We start from the raw sequence: 14,420 nt of genomic DNA on the forward strand, positions 1-14,420 counted from the left end.
GCCTCTCCCCAGACGGCCAGGACAGCCCCCGCGAGGCTAAGCTCGCCGCCTATGTCCCCGATTTCTCTCGACTAACTCTCCGCGCCGTCCAGCCGACCTGAGCTTTGGACCTTGAGACTTGCGACCTGTGCTTTTGATTTGACCAGCGCGACACCATGCGTTCGACACGATCTTTTCGAAGAACCAATCCCATCACCATCATCCTCGCCTGCGTCCTCGGCTTCGGCTTCCTCTACTTTTTATTCTCGTCGGATTCGGATGGCTCCATCAGCACCCATCAATGGCGCACCTCGGCAGCCAATGCGCTGTCGCCGCCGTCGCTACCTTTCCGCAAGGCCAAATCGGATGGCCTCCAGTCGGCACCGCCCGTCGTCCACTACCACATGAACAACCTCACGACCACGAGCGACCCCGTCGGACACCGAGAAACGGTCCTCATCCTCACGCCAATGGCTCGCTTTTATCAAGAGTATTGGGACAATTTGCTCAAGCTGAGCTATCCGCACGAGCTCATTTCTTTGGGCTTCATACTGCCCAAGGGGCGCGAGGGCAATGCCGCGACAGCTGCTCTGCAAGAACAGGTGGCCAAGACCCAGAGCGGATCACAAAAGAAACGCTTCGCAAGCGTCACCATTCTACGCCAGGACACGGAAAACCCGTTGCATTCACAGGCCGAAGCGGAGCGACACAAGCTGGAGAATCAGAGGGAAAGAAGAGCAGCCATGTCCAAGGCGCGAAACTCGCTCCTCTTTACGACACTGGGCCCCACGACGTCGTGGGTGCTCTGGCTAGACTCGGACATTGTCGAGACGCCCCCGACGCTGATTCAAGATCTGGCGGCGCACGACAAGCCCATCATTGTGCCCAACTGCTTCCAGCGCTACTACAACGAGGACAGCAAGAAGATGGACATTCGACCGTACGACTACAACACGTGGATCGACAGCCCGACGGCGCAAAACCTGGCCAAGGGCATGGAAAAGGACGAGATTCTGCTCGAGGGGTATGCGGAGATGGCGACGTATCGGTCGCTCATGGCGTACATGAAGGACGGAGGCAACTCGATCGACATGAGCAAGGAGATTGAGGTTGATGGAGTGGGAGGCACAGCCCTGCTGGTCAAGGCTGACGTGCATCGAGACGGAGCCATGTTCCCGCCGTTCGCCTTTTACCACTTGATTGAGACGGAGGGGTTCGCAAAGATGGCGTCGCGGCTGGGGTGGAAGAGCTACGGACTGCCAAACTATCTGGTAAGTGACGGGGACGAAACGACGAGACGACGGGCGGAGCGAGGGCTAACGCGGAGCGCAGGTGTTCCATTACAACGAATAATCTAGAAGGACACGGGAGTTCCATTGGGCGGCGTTTTGGGCGCTTGAGGGGGGGATCGGAAGGAATCTAGACGTTTGCAGAGAAATGCAGCAGCATGTTGAAACCAGAGTGCGTTTGGTGATGAGGCGGGATAAATGTAGGCATGGTAGCTGAGAAGTGAGAGAGGCCGTGCCGGTGCCGGGTTGGGGGGTCGAGGGAGGTCGAGGGGCGGGCAGTCTAGAAAAAGGGCCTTGCCCGTTACGGCTCAAGAATTTGCTCAGGTGCATCACCACCACGACAGCCCTCGACAGCCCTCGACAGCCCTCCGGCTCCGTCAAGTCAAGTCGACTCCCGTCGCGCCTCAAAAGTCACGGCCGCCCGCTTGTTGTTCAGCTCAGCTCAGGTCAGGTCACGGCCAACGTGCTCGATTCTGCTCTTTGATCCTTACAGCAACTCAACCTTGAGCCTCTTTGTGTCGTTGTCGTCCGTCGCCTTTGTCCCCGCCATACGCCGTCGGCCAGTCTCTTCACCTTACCTGGACGGCATCTCCCAAGTCGATCTCGTCTCTACTGCCGCTGTCCGTCCGTCATAAGGTACGTGTCAGCTCCATCGTCTGGTCTCTGCTTGGCCGTCCGTCGTCGTCGCCGTCGCGTCGTCACCCTCATTCTTCGTTCTCGTCGTCACCGCCATGTCCTTCTCCTCGTCCTCACTGACCAGCAGGGATGCGCCCCTTTGCAGAGTGACAGGCATTCCAACCTCTGCCCTCATGTGTGCCCTCGTCCTGGTTCCACTCCGCTAGAGACATGCCGTGGGTAACGATCAACGGCGAGCAAAAGAAGGTCGCATGGTACGCCCCCCACCCTGCCGTGGTGGCCTCTCTGCCCTCACGCTCTGCCCTACCGCCCGTCGTCGCTAACCCGTCCTGTCCTGTCTAGCGGACCGTGCATCCGCGGCCATCGCTCGACCTCGTGCAACCACAAAGATCGTCTGTTGCTCGAGGTCCGCAAGCCTGGCCGCCCTCTCAGCAGCTGCCCCCACCTTGGCGGCAACTGCAGCTGCGAACGCCTGGTCATCAACTACACCATTCCCAGATGTACGCGACTCTGCCGCGCGCTAATCGTCCCCACGCTGACCACCTCTGCAGCTTCGGAATGCGCGTGTCCCAACGGATCTAGCGCTGCTCCCGTAGCCGAACCCGTCGTTACTACCGCTGCCGGTGTCAATGGTGCTGCGGGAGGCCGAATCCAAAAACCAAAGGCCAGGAGATCTGTTAGTAGCCGGAACCCCGCTACGCTGGAGAAGGCCATTAAAGCAACCGAAGAAGAACCCAAATCATGCTGCTCCAAAAGGTCGTCTCCGTCCACTCGTGCCTCGTCTGATGAACAAGATTCTCCGACCCCTTCGCACGAGGACAAGACCATCTTCCAGCCCAAGGCCAACCCGGAGACTGAAAGACCGCTGAACGTCCAGCTCGAGGCTCGCAAAGAAATCAACTTTACCCCTGTAACCCAGGTCAACGGCTGGAACCACACGACCCTCAAGACGTCTGGATCGACGACGGTGACCCAAGTGCAACCCACCAAGGGCAGCTGTTGCGGAAGCAAATCGGAAAACACGCCTATCCCACCATCCCACGCGCCTGTACCTCAGCCTAGGCAGGAACGCAACGGATACACTTTGAGCAATCCCCCGCAACACCAGTACGACCCAAATCAATCATACGCCTTTTTCCCCACGCGGTCGCATCCCAATGAGCGGTTCGCCCCTCCGTTTTCGACTGTCGCATCGCCCGGCGTGCTTGGATACGCAACCAGTGGAAGTGGCTTTCCCACTTTTCCGAGCTATGCTCAGTGGACGCCAGGCGTGGTGCAGGGAAAAGGGGATTTGATGCATGAATGTACCTGCGGCGACGCCTGCGCCTGTCTCGGGTGCCCGGTGCACCCACGGAATGAGACGACCATGAAGCATGTTCGAGAGATTACAGATTTTATGGTCAACGATCCCGTTTACTCGAATTCTTCGTCTTCGTACCCCGACCAGCGAGTTCAATATCAACCAGTGTACACTGATCAAGCCCGTACCAACGGCCATGGCAGAGCGCGACCAGCCATGGAACAAAGCATGTACTCGGGCTATGGCAACTCTGGACCCTCCACACCGTACTCGCAGGATCTCAACGGGAATTCGCTTTGGAACTCGCAGAGACCTCCAGCCGCACCTCCGGCCCCGGCTTCGGCGGAACTACAGCAGTTTGGCTTTCCAGACGACTTGCAGCGCCGACCGAGCCACCCTGTCGAGTACAATCCTAGCTTTGGCTATCAAACAGGTCACGAGTCTTCTGTACCAACGACAAGTTTTGCTCCCACGGAAATGGTTACTTCCACGGCGAGCGACACGCCTGTTCTGTCTCCGTCCTCCTTTTTCTGGCAGCAGCTAGAACTGCCCCGATGCAGCGACTTTACCGGGGCGTGTCGATGCGGCGATGGATGCCAGTGTGTCGGCTGTAAGTATAGCCTGCGGCGGTGCAAAGTTGAGATGGCTGACTGTTTAGGTCTTACACACGGTGGACATGACGGCGTGGCTCTTGGTCAGACTGCAGACGAGAGTTTTCAGCAACCGGCCAAAATCTCACCCAAAATGACTGTGCGTCCACAAAGCGGCGGCTCTATCGACTTGGCCGTCAGTCGAGGCCCAGGATAGCTTTAACATTTGGCCATGGAGGCGTTGGCTCGGGAGGATTAAAGTGATTTTCTCAATGTTGAGCTCAGCGCTTGACGCTGGCAACCTGATTTTGCCGGGAGCATATTGCACAAACACGGTATCATCACAAGGGAGGCAGGTTGAAGATTCGAGGAGAACATGTGTATACCCCGCCGCTGAATTTGCGAGCTTGAAGGAAGTAGCTTAGACGGATAGACTTGGAGTCATGGGCATGGCATTGAATTGCTTGAGCATGGAGCAGTGTAGAATCTCAGAGACCATGATTTGAAGCAAACGGTGCAAATGTTCCTTGTTGTGAGTGACCGAACAAGACCCGTGGGCGCTGCAGGCGGTGGTGGTCGGCGAGGTCGGATGTCGCCCACCCCGGTTCGTGGTGTTGAGCGGGAGCTGCTGCAGCCTCGCTTAAATCGCACAAAAATCGCAACACCAAGCCAGCCCGCCCTCTCCTCCACGAGCGACCAACCTCGACCATCGACACCGCGGATCCTCTCGTAAGTCTGCCCTGCGTCGATTTCCGACGGCTTGAGCGACACCATGGACGACGATGAATTGGAGTCTTACAAGTTGCTTCGGAAGGTCTGAAGCGTAAATTGCTGACTCGGGGATTCTCACAGTTGAGCAACTGTCAAGATGCCTTTCACCAAGCTCGTCAAGAACAGCGCGTACTTTTCGTAAGTTTCCTCTTGCTAACCACAGCTCCACGTCAAAGCTAACAACACCAGCCGCTTCCAGGTCAAGTACGCCCGCCGCAGGTCCGGCAAGACCGACTACTACGCTCGCAAGCGCCTCGTCACCCAGGCCAAGAACAAGTACAACGCGCCCAAGTACCGCCTGGTCGTCCGCTTCACCAACAAGGACATCATCTGCCAGATCGTCACCTCTGAGCTCAATGGCGACAAGGTCTTTGCCGCTGCCTACTCGCACGAGCTGAAGCGCTACGGCGTCAACCACGGCCTCACCAACTGGGCCGCCGCCTACGCTACCGGTCTGCTCGTCGCCCGCCGCGCCCTGAAGAAGCTCGGCCTTGACGAGGAATTCGCTGGTGTCGAGGAGGCCGATGGCGAGTACACGCTCACCGAGGCCGCCGAGGGCGAGGACGGTCGCCGCCCCTTCAAGGTCTTCCTTGACGTCGGTCTCGTCCGCACCTCGACTGGTGCCCGTGTCTTTGGCGCCATGAAGGGTGCCTCGGACGGTGGTCTCTACGTCCCCCACTCCGAGAGCCGCTTCCCCGGTTACGACATTGAGACCAAGGAGCTCGACGCCGAGACGCTCCGCAAGTACATCTTCGCTGGCCACGTTGCCGAGTACATGGAGACTCTCGCCGACGACGACGAGGAGCGCTACAAGTCGCAGTTCCAGGGCTACATCGACGACGGCATCGAGGCCGACGGTCTCGAGGAGCTCTACGAGGAGGCGCACAAGCAGATCCGCGAGGACCCGTTCAAGGCCGACCCCGAGGCCAAGAACAAGAAGACCAGGGAGGAGTGGAAGGCCGAGTCGAAGAAGTACCGCCAGACCAAGCTCAGCAAGGCCGAGAAGCAGGAGCGCGTCAAGGCCAAGATTGCGGAGCTCAGGGAGGAGTTGTAAGCGGGTTTCACGCCAAAAAGGAGAGGTCTGAGGGTTTCGGCGCAGGCAGGATAGGATTCGGAGGAACCAGGCATGGCAGATGAACGAATCAAAGCACCATGTTCTCGCTCTATTCAGATACCCGTTTTGATTGATTGAAAGCACTTGAAATAGAAGATTGGTCCATGCGATGAAAGAGGTAAGGTGACGGCAGCCAAGGGGTGCATCTGGCCTCGGTGCGGAGGACAGGAGGGAGGGTGGCGCCACAGCGTAGTGCAGTGCAGTGCAGGGCAGGCGGGCGGACCAGCTGCGGTGCAAGGCGTGGCGATGATTACAATACGGCCAGAGACTGAGAGAATCGCCGGCAACCCTGAGATGGGCGAGGCAGAGGCGTCATGTTGGCCAGTGTTGCATCATCGGACGAGAGACGACAAATCTGCACCCGCGGTGGACCTGACGTGACAGACAGACGGACGGGGACGGGGACGGGGACGGGGACCTGACGGGACTGACCAGAACCTGACCCGGCTTATCCCACCGCACCGCACCGCACCACCACCAACCAACAGATCGATCCCAAGGGACCAGACTCGGACCCGGACTGCCTCTGCTCTGCTCTCCTCTGCCTTGCCTCGTCTCGTCACAGCTCTCCCTTTCCAACCATCATCGCTACCATCATGTCTTCTTTATAGCAGCCGTGTCGCCGCCGCCGTCGCCCGCCACGCCTAGAGCGCCGTCTTATCCTCCCCACCTCTCACCTGCGCCCGTTTAACTTTTGACTTCCCACCAAACCCTCCCGCCGCGATATTCCGCATGGCTCCTCTGCTGTGATTCTGCCCCTCGTCCTGCCATCGCCGACAATCCACTCCCCGCGACTCGACATGGACGGAATTCACGGCGTCGACGTCAGCTGGTTGCACCACTCCAACAAAGGTTGGTCCATGTCCCTATCTATCAATGCCGACGCGCCTCGCTGACGCCCGAAACAAGATCAACTGCGAGCAGCAGCAGCAGCAGCAGCAGCACACCCGCCAAGTTCCCAAGCCCAAGCCGCCGCCGTTCGAGACCCGGCACCTGCGACTGTGCATCCTTCCCGTCATGCCGAGGGCGATATCCCGGCGCAAAACACGGCGGCCGTGAGTGCGAATAATCACGACAAGGACAAGGACGACTCGAAACCCCCCGACGACGCGGCCGCGACCGCCACGGCCACGCCGCCAAAAAGCATCAACAAGCGACCCTCCATCCTCGGCAGGAATTCGCAAGACAAGTCGGGCACCACCCCTCCCGATGCGCGCTCGCTGTCGCGCCGCGGCTCGTGGATATCCAACCTCAGCTCAAAGTTTAGCTCTTCGCCCGGGGCCTCCAACGGCGCTGCTGCCAATGGATCCCCACACAAGGGGCAGGCGAACGGCAACAATGGTAGCTTGCCGCTAGTCAACCCCTACTCGCCCGGTCTAGGCCAGCCTCTGCCCACCCCTGCCCAGAAGCGCGAGGAGACCGAGAGCATGGAACCATATGTGCCCCAGCCGCCAGAGCCGCAGAGGGGGAGCTTCTTGTCCAACGCCCTGAGGCGGCTGTCGTCGGGTTCGCAAGCGCCGCCCGCCACCAAAAAGCCGGGCAATGGCGGGTGCGTGCCGCGAAAGGTCATGAACGTCGACCCAACCCGCGAGCGCTGCTTGGTTCCAGAGCTGGACGATTCGAAATTGCGCCGCGTTGCATTTTGCGTCGACGTCGAGATTGCTGGCACCCCGCGGTACAAGGATGACAAGGAGTCGCCCGAGCGCAAAAAGAGCAAGACCAAGAGATTAAAGGAGCGGGGGGAAGGCGAGGCGCTCAAGAACCCCGAGGCTGTCGTGCAGGAAAAGGAAAAGGATGGCGTCGTCGCAGTCAGTAATGAAGAGGTGGGAAGCGTCGATAAGCCCAATCCCGAGGGGACGGTTTTGGACGAGAAAAAGGACGCCGGCAACGGCAGCAAGAAAAAGGAAAAGAAGAAGCGCTCCGAGGCTGAACGCAAGGAACGAAAGGAAAAAAAGAGGCGCAAGGCCGAGGAAAACGGGAGCGTGCCCATGGAGCTGACGAGGGACGACGACGACAGTTCGACGCCTGGCTCTGACCAGACTAGGCCGAGCAAACCCCAGGACCGCCCAACAACGGACCCTCTGCGCATATACCGCCGCTGCTGTCAGCTTAGAGAAACGCCCATCCTGAAACGCATCTCGGAGCAGCTGTCGGAGGGGTCGAATTGCCCCATAGCCACGCCTGGCGCCGTCAACTGCCTAAATCTCATTGGGTCTCGACTCACCCTGGCCGACATGAATACTCTCGGGGATTGGCTGGCGGTCGTGCCTGTCAAGAAGCTGTTGCTGGAAGATGCGGACATGACGGACGAGGGCGTGCGGGTTGTTCTGGCCGGACTTCTCGCTGCAAAATTACCCGACTACAGACGGCGGCGCAACTCATGCGGCGAATTCAGTGAACGGACTGGCTTCGTGGAGAAGCTCAGCCTCAAGAACAATCCCAAGATTACGCGAGAGGGCTGGAAGTACATTAGTCTGTTTGTCTACATGTGTCGGTCTCTCAAGGCGTTGGACGTCTCGAACATTCCCTTCCCGCAGGCCCGCGCCCCGCCCAAGGTACACCCGTCGGAGCAAAAGAAGCAGGTCAAGGTCCCGCTTGACGATGTTGCAGAGATCCTGTGCAAGTCATTGTCGGAGCGTCTTGGCGGCTCGCATTTGGAAGAGCTCCTAATGGCAAATTGCGCGCTGACGGCGACGAATGTGCGCAAGGTCATCGACGGGGTCGTCGTCAGCGGCATACAACGGCTCGGCCTATCGGGAAATAGCCTCGACGACGACGGTTTGGAGCACGTCGTCCGCTACCTGCGGTCGGGCGTTTGCCACGGCCTCGACCTGGGTGGAAACGACCTCTGCAACCGCATGGCGCGACTATGCGAGGGCCTCAACGAAAAGATTCCCCTGTGGGCGCTCGGCCTGGCAGACTGCAACCTGACCCCCGATGCCATCAAACCGCTCTTCCCGCGCCTTGTGGCCATGTCCAACTTTCGCTTTATCGATCTTTCTCACAATCACAACCTCTTTGCGCAGGATCCGAGCGCTCTTGGCACGCTCCGCAAGTACATGCCGCAGATGCGCTTCCTCAAGCGTATTCATCTGGAAGATGTACAAATGACGCCGGCGCAGGCGATTGGCCTGGCGGAAGTCTTGCCGGAATGCCCCCAGCTGGCACACCTCAATATTCTCGAGAACCCTGAAATTTCCGCACTGGCATCGGCGTCGGACGAGTCTTCGCAAGAAGAGGCTTGCGCCCTGTACGCCTCGCTCATGGTGGCAGTCCGCGTCTCCGACTCCATCATGTGTGTTGATGTCGACGTGCCTTCGCCAGAGAGCAGCGAGGTCGTCAAGGCGCTCGCTAAGCAGGTTGTGGCGTATTGCTTGCGCAACATGGAGCGCTGCACCATGCAAGAGACGGGACTTGGCGACTCGACAGGTACCATGTCTGACATGCTGGACAAGAATGTCGAGATTCCTGACGTGCTTCTCCACCTTGTCGGACACGAGACTGACACGGAAGAGGCCAACGTTTCTGATGATGAGGGTTCGTCTGTGGCACCCGATGAAGACTACATTGTTGGCGGCACGGGCCTGGTCAAGGCTTTGAATTACTGCTTGCTGGAAAAGGCGTCGGACAATCTCCGCCGCAAGACCAGTCTGCCTGGTATTGGCAGTCGTTCTGGCAGTGGCACCGCGACACCGAGAAGCTCCAGTCGAATTGGGCATAGGGATTCCAGCTCGACAAGCGCAAAGGCCAAGGTCATGAGCAAGAACCTCTTGACCAGCGCACGCAAGATTCGCGCTAGGCTCCAGCCAGCGCTCGCACGAGAGGCGAGGGCGTCCAACGAGATGGCATACAAGCGTTTGCTCTTCCTCGACAATACGCTTCAGGGCATCATCCAGCGCTTCGAGGCCGAGTACCCCGACTGCCGCCCTGTGTCACAGCCGCTGAATCCGCAAGAGCTGTCCAACCGGCTCACCAACAGCCTCTCATCCATCTCGACATCGTCACTCCGCACCGACAACGACTATGCCACCGCTCCAACCTCTTCCACGTCGACAAATGCCGGCGACTCTGTCCCCGCAGAATCACTGCCTGCCCCAACGGCTGGTGGTCCCGTCAACGACGCCGCCTCGGCGCACACGGGCGGCGACTCGGACATGGACGACTACCTCGACGACGAATACCTCCCGCCGCTTGGCCTGCGCAGCCGGCACAACTCGGACGTCAGCCTGGCGTCGCGCGCGCAGACGCTCGAGGAAGGCCGCGTCCACCGCATGGGCCAGAGCGTGCGGCGCGACGTCATCCGGCCGGGCACGCCCACCCTCGGCCCCGACGACGACCACCGCGGCCACGGCCACGGCCACCGTCTGCACGGCTCCCGCCCGGGCAGTCCGCGCCTCGTGTCGCCCGGGCCCGAGGGCCGCCTGTCGCTGTCGCTGCCGCTCGTCGAGCGCCTCAAGGAGTGGAGCGGCGAGGACTTTGCCGTCGACGTCGACGACGAAGACGACGACGACGACATCGCGACGCCGGGATTCCAGCTCTCGTCGACCGACTCGTCGTCCACGCCGACGAATCTGTCTGCGGCTGTCAAGAGCGCCTCGCCGCCTCATCCCACCTACGCGCCGCCGCCGCCGCCGCCCCTCGATGCCCCGCCTGCCCCGCCGTCGTCATCGCTCTCGCAGCACTCGTCGTCTGCGGCGTCGTTTTCGTCGCTGTCTGGCGACGCGGATGCTGATACTGATGCTGCGGCGGCGGCCGCCGCCGCCGCCGCCGCCGTGCCTTCTACCGCGAAAACCACCACCGCAGACTCGTCGACGCAAGAGACGACAGAAAGCACACCATCAGCGCCGGCCGCGCTCCCCTCTTCGTCCTCCTCACTCCCCCAAATTCTAACCCAACCCACCACAACCTCTGCCCCCTCAACCACAACCACCATCCCCAACTCCATCCCCAACGACGACGACCTAACTCCGCGCCCGCACGAGCCGCGCGCGGCTTGGGAATCCCGCATCCGCGCGCACTTTGTCGGCGTCAATGCGGACGAGCTGCGGCGTATGGAGTTGGAGCGGCCAGTTGAGTGGGCGCGATTTCGCGAGGCGCAGATTGCTGCGCTCGTCAATGCTGGGAGGGTGCGGTGGGAGGATGTTAGGGGGGAGTTTGTGTAGTGTGTTTGGGCAAGGGCAAGGGGGAGGGAGGGAGAGGGAGGGGAAAAGGGGTTTGGGTTTGATTGGATTGGATTGGATGGGTAGGATAGGTGTGGCTTAACTCTTATGTCTTGTTGGGTAGGACGTCGGGTGGGTGGTATGCTGCAATTTCTCCTTTACACTATAGCCAGCCTCAGCCTCGTTTTACGAACGAACGGTCTTTTTTCTAGTTTCAGTTTAGCAAGGAGTGTTTGCGTTGGGCGTTTACTTACCTCTCTACATCAGTCTCTTGTATTCATTTATCTGCGTGTGTGTGTGTGTGTGCCTACGTACATGTCTTTCTCGCGTGCCTATCTATCTATCTGCCTAGGTAGGTATCCACCTATTATTGTTTTAGTCTATTAAGTGAGTGAGGAATTGACTAATTAACCGCCGCTGTTTTTCTTACGTGTAGTTTAGTCTGTAAATGGCAAGGTATGGTAAATCATCTACCTAATATCCTCAGGACAGGCAGAATTCGTCGTACCACTGACACCGCAGCGACTAAGCACACAGCCTAAGCGCACCTTTCTACGTCCTTTGAATGCCCATGTTATGTACGTTTAAATCCCCGCCGCGCTTCTCCCACCCGCACCCACACCCACTCCCCACGGCCGCCGCAGAAAAAAACTGCATCTCCAACTCCAACTACAAACGCCAGACAGACATGCACAAGAGCCGCACACACATTCTGTTCATCGACACAAGATAAAAGCAGGGTAGATTTTCTAATGCTGATGCATACAAGAGCTACATAAAGAGCAACAAAAGAAGAGGAAGAAAAAATAGACCCATCTCAATGCAAAGCAGACTGCGGCCGTGTCAAAAAAAATGTCATGTCATGTCATATCTCGTCATCATAGCATAGCATAGCAATGCCACCGTACCGTACCGTGCCACCGTACCGTACCAGCGCGCCGTAACCCCTGAGTGAGCCAAAGCCAGAGCGAGCAGAGAGCAGCGGCAACAACGACGACGCCTGCCGGATGCCTGCACCCACTGAGTACCACCATCACCAACCACGGATGTTCTAGACGCCCGTGCCGGCCGACCCCTGGCCGACTGGTGAAAAAGAAACCGCACTTTGCGAGTTTGTGAAAGAACAAAGATTGAAGCTACGAAGACGACCTGCGATCGTGCGGGAGCAGTGTTGATCCAGACCGCTCGGAAAAGTACTACAAAAAACGAAGAGGAAGAAGAGGAGGAGGACGACGCTGCGTTGTTGTCGACAGAGACGAGGTTCTACTCGTCTGAAAAGACAAAGGCAACGTCACCGCCGCTGACGGAGACCTTGGGACAGTTAGTTAGTTGCAAGACTAGGACCAAGTACCAGCGTCAACATACCGTGCAGCCGTCATTTGCGTTGCAGTTATCGTAGTTCTCTCCGGAGCAGTACTGCCCGTTGGAGTACTTGCATCTTCCAGACATGTTGTCTCCCACGAGCTCGACGGTAAAGTTGAGGCGAGAGTAGGTCGTCGGCTTGTTTTGAAAGATGGCGAGCCAGGCGAGGCCGTCCTTGTAGCCAACGCCCAGATTGAGCGGAGCCCAGTTGCCGACGGGCTGGTCGCCATTGGACCAGACACAAGCGTCTTCGACGGCAACATCCATGGAGTTGACGTAGTACTGAGCCGAAGTTGAGGAACCCTGGTGCTGGTAGTAATCGGCCTCATCAGGGCACGCCAGGGGGTACTCATGGCCGGGCTGCGTGTCGATTGGAATGGTCATGGCCTCAGTGCCTGCGAAATGTCAGATTCAGCGCTTAGAGGGGGCTTGCAGACTTACCAGGATAGTCGGTGCGGCAGACAGCCGAGCTACCAGACAGATTGTTCTTAACAGTGACATTGACTTTGTTCGTGCCAGGTATGCAGAGCGTCGAGTAGGCGCTGTTGGTGAGCTTGAGCTTGCCGTTCTTGCACTGAATGCCGCCGACAGACTGGCCAGTAGCGCCCTGCATCGCGGGCCACTGCGACTTTTGGTATCCGGCTGGACAGGCGTAGGAGCACATGGCACCCTCACTACAGCATGACGGGCCGTCGCAAAGACTCGAAACCATGGTCTCGATGTTGTCGAAGCCAGCTGCGGAGGCGACCTTGGCCGACTGAACGCCAATCCAGCCACCGAGACCCATGTAGTCGATTGCAACGGCGCCATAGTCGCTGGGGAAGACGTGGCAGGGAATGTTTTCGGGAAAGTCCATGTCGAGACCCTGAGCGACAGACAGGGTCGGCGCGCTCGAAGAGACTTCGACAGTGGAGGGCGCTTGCTTGGAGCTTGTCTCTTGCGTGGAGCTGGTCTCTTGCGTGGAGCTGGTTTCTTGCTTGGAGCTGGTCTCTTGCTTTGTCGAGCTCGAACTAGAGCTGGAGGTCGATGACGGCTCCGCTTTGGCCACCGAAGTAATGTGAGAAGTGGGCTTTGCCTTTGCCTTGTAGAAAGCAGCGGCCGTAGAGGTAGGAATGACGGTGGAGACTGGAGAGTCGGCGTAGCGGAGGCGGCCAGCCGCAATGCCCTCTTTGCATTCTTTTTCTGACAGAATGGTGTCTCCCAAAGCGCAAACAGTGACGACGTTGATTTCGAGGCCGTCCTCTTTCTCGATTGTATTGCGGCGGTGGTAGTGATGATGGTGATGCGATCCCAGCGCAAGCGCCGAGGCAGTCGCAAAGACGGCGCAAGAAGTGAGTAGAATTGGCTTCATGTTGGTTTGTTTGAATGAACGCGCCGGAGGGGATTGGAGTGCGACTTAAGAAGCGCGAGGCAGCGAATTGACCAGATGCGCCGAGCACCTAGACCGGCTTTTGTCGCAAAAGAGAAGCAGAGAGAAATGGTCCGATGTAGCGCAACCAGGTTTGAGGCGCAATGTCTTGGACTGACGGATTGTGGCGGTTGTCTGACGTAGAAGGAGGCTCTGCGAGAATGGGAAGACAGTCTTTTAAATCGGTCTCTGGCCAATTGATCGAACGGGTAAGTCTTGTCGAATGGTGTCGGGCGCAATGAAGATGAGTTGGCGGCTGGGCGCAAACGAGCGTAGGAGCGGTGAGCTCAAAGAGTTCGGCTGGGAACTGGGGACGAAAGCGAACGAGGCGAAGTGAAAGTGAAGGCAGCGAGTGAAGATAGACGGTCGAGGAGGAGAAGAGAAGAGAGGAGATGATGGGCTGGCCTGGGTTGGACGAGAAGAAGAGCAAAGGTCAGCGCATCCATTCCCCAAAACATGGACATAGGGCCCGGCCCGTGCACGGGGTGATTGTTCCTTCCCCATTCAACTGGCATCCAATAATCGGCTCCATCCGACTGGGCCTGACACACCCACAACCATAGAACTTACTTTGTTGTTGTTGGTTTCTTCCACGTCGTCAAGCCGTGAGTTGTCAGAGAGGAGATGCTGGGTGCTGATGCTAACCCCCGACTTCAGGATGACCAGCCCCATTTACATATCGCCCGTCCGAGTCCACGCTGCGCTGCGCTGCGCTGCGCTGCGCTGTCGACGGTGAGCGTGCATTTGTGCTACATCACCACCTCTGGCGGGTACCTGACGCTAGCACAGTCGATAGCCTGTCATGCAAGGTG

General features: G+C 58.6%; 6 protein-coding genes across 6 annotated transcripts; 5 read left to right on the forward strand and 1 right to left on the reverse strand.

Moving 5' to 3' along the window:
- Positions 1-155: 155 nt before the first annotated feature.
- Positions 156-1,332, forward strand: J3D65DRAFT_648717 (Anp1-domain-containing protein; the record flags this gene model as incomplete). The annotated part of the gene is made up of 2 exons (XM_066802406.1): positions 156-1,250; positions 1,312-1,332. 2 exons carry the CDS (start codon positions 156-158, stop codon positions 1,330-1,332), a joined length of 1,116 nt encoding a protein of 371 aa, XP_066650091.1.
- Positions 1,333-2,114: 782 nt separating this feature from the next.
- On the forward strand, positions 2,115-4,011 carry J3D65DRAFT_607865 (uncharacterized protein; the record flags this gene model as incomplete). The annotated part of the gene is made up of 4 exons (XM_066798526.1): positions 2,115-2,158; positions 2,247-2,404; positions 2,456-3,814; positions 3,863-4,011. 4 exons carry the CDS (start codon positions 2,115-2,117, stop codon positions 4,009-4,011), a joined length of 1,710 nt encoding a protein of 569 aa, XP_066650092.1.
- A 413-nt stretch (positions 4,012-4,424) lies between these two features.
- On the forward strand, positions 4,425-5,808 carry J3D65DRAFT_642669 (60S ribosomal protein uL18). The gene is made up of 3 exons (XM_066802016.1): positions 4,425-4,523; positions 4,647-4,703; positions 4,755-5,808. Exons 2-3 carry the CDS (start codon positions 4,663-4,665, stop codon positions 5,617-5,619), a joined length of 906 nt encoding a protein of 301 aa, XP_066650093.1. The 5' UTR covers positions 4,425-4,523; positions 4,647-4,662; the 3' UTR covers positions 5,620-5,808.
- Positions 5,809-6,134: 326 nt separating this feature from the next.
- Positions 6,135-10,852, forward strand: J3D65DRAFT_580481 (uncharacterized protein). Its single transcript, XM_066797707.1, has 2 exons — positions 6,135-6,531; positions 6,589-10,852. Exons 1-2 carry the CDS (start codon positions 6,480-6,482, stop codon positions 10,839-10,841), a joined length of 4,305 nt encoding a protein of 1,434 aa, XP_066650094.1. The 5' UTR covers positions 6,135-6,479; the 3' UTR covers positions 10,842-10,852.
- Positions 10,853-10,882: 30 nt separating this feature from the next.
- J3D65DRAFT_642672 (uncharacterized protein) lies at positions 10,883-11,294 on the forward strand. The gene is made up of 2 exons (XM_066802017.1): positions 10,883-11,190; positions 11,275-11,294. Exons 1-2 carry the CDS (start codon positions 10,947-10,949, stop codon positions 11,277-11,279), a joined length of 249 nt encoding a protein of 82 aa, XP_066650095.1. The 5' UTR covers positions 10,883-10,946; the 3' UTR covers positions 11,280-11,294.
- A 692-nt stretch (positions 11,295-11,986) lies between these two features.
- Positions 11,987-13,809, reverse strand: J3D65DRAFT_174241 (putative cell wall synthesis protein). The gene is made up of 3 exons (XM_066794280.1): positions 12,642-13,809; positions 12,204-12,595; positions 11,987-12,149 (listed from the first exon to the last, which is right to left on the reverse strand). The coding sequence occupies exons 1-3, from the start codon at positions 13,549-13,551 to the stop codon at positions 12,102-12,104; spliced, it is 1,350 nt and encodes a 449-aa protein (XP_066650096.1). The 5' UTR covers positions 13,552-13,809; the 3' UTR covers positions 11,987-12,101.
- Between the last annotated feature and the right edge of the window lie 611 nt (positions 13,810-14,420).

This window comes from Phyllosticta citribraziliensis (genome assembly GCF_038025025.1).
Source record: "Phyllosticta citribraziliensis strain CPC 17464 chromosome Unknown J3D65scaffold_16, whole genome shotgun sequence".
In the NCBI taxonomy this organism is placed as follows: domain Eukaryota; kingdom Fungi; phylum Ascomycota; class Dothideomycetes; order Botryosphaeriales; family Phyllostictaceae; genus Phyllosticta; species Phyllosticta citribraziliensis.

Coding starts and splice junctions, on each gene's coding strand:
- J3D65DRAFT_580481 (XM_066797707.1), top strand. CDS start 6,480: ATGGACGGAATTCACGGCGTCGACGTCAGCTGGTTGCACCACTCCAAC. Junction 6,532..6,588: donor GTTGCACCACTCCAACAAAG/GTTGGTCCATGT, acceptor GCCCGAAACAAG/ATCAACTGCGAGCAGCAGCA.
- J3D65DRAFT_174241 (XM_066794280.1), bottom strand. CDS start 13,551: ATGAAGCCAATTCTACTCACTTCTTGCGCCGTCTTTGCGACTGCCTCG. Junction 12,596..12,641: donor CTGCCGCACCGACTATCCTG/GTAAGTCTGCAA, acceptor GACATTTCGCAG/GCACTGAGGCCATGACCATT. Junction 12,150..12,203: donor ACGCAAATGACGGCTGCACG/GTATGTTGACGC, acceptor AACTGTCCCAAG/GTCTCCGTCAGCGGCGGTGA.
- J3D65DRAFT_642672 (XM_066802017.1), top strand. CDS start 10,947: ATGTCTTGTTGGGTAGGACGTCGGGTGGGTGGTATGCTGCAATTTCTC.
- J3D65DRAFT_642669 (XM_066802016.1), top strand. CDS start 4,663: ATGCCTTTCACCAAGCTCGTCAAGAACAGCGCGTACTTTTC. Junction 4,704..4,754: donor AAGAACAGCGCGTACTTTTC/GTAAGTTTCCTC, acceptor TAACAACACCAG/CCGCTTCCAGGTCAAGTACG.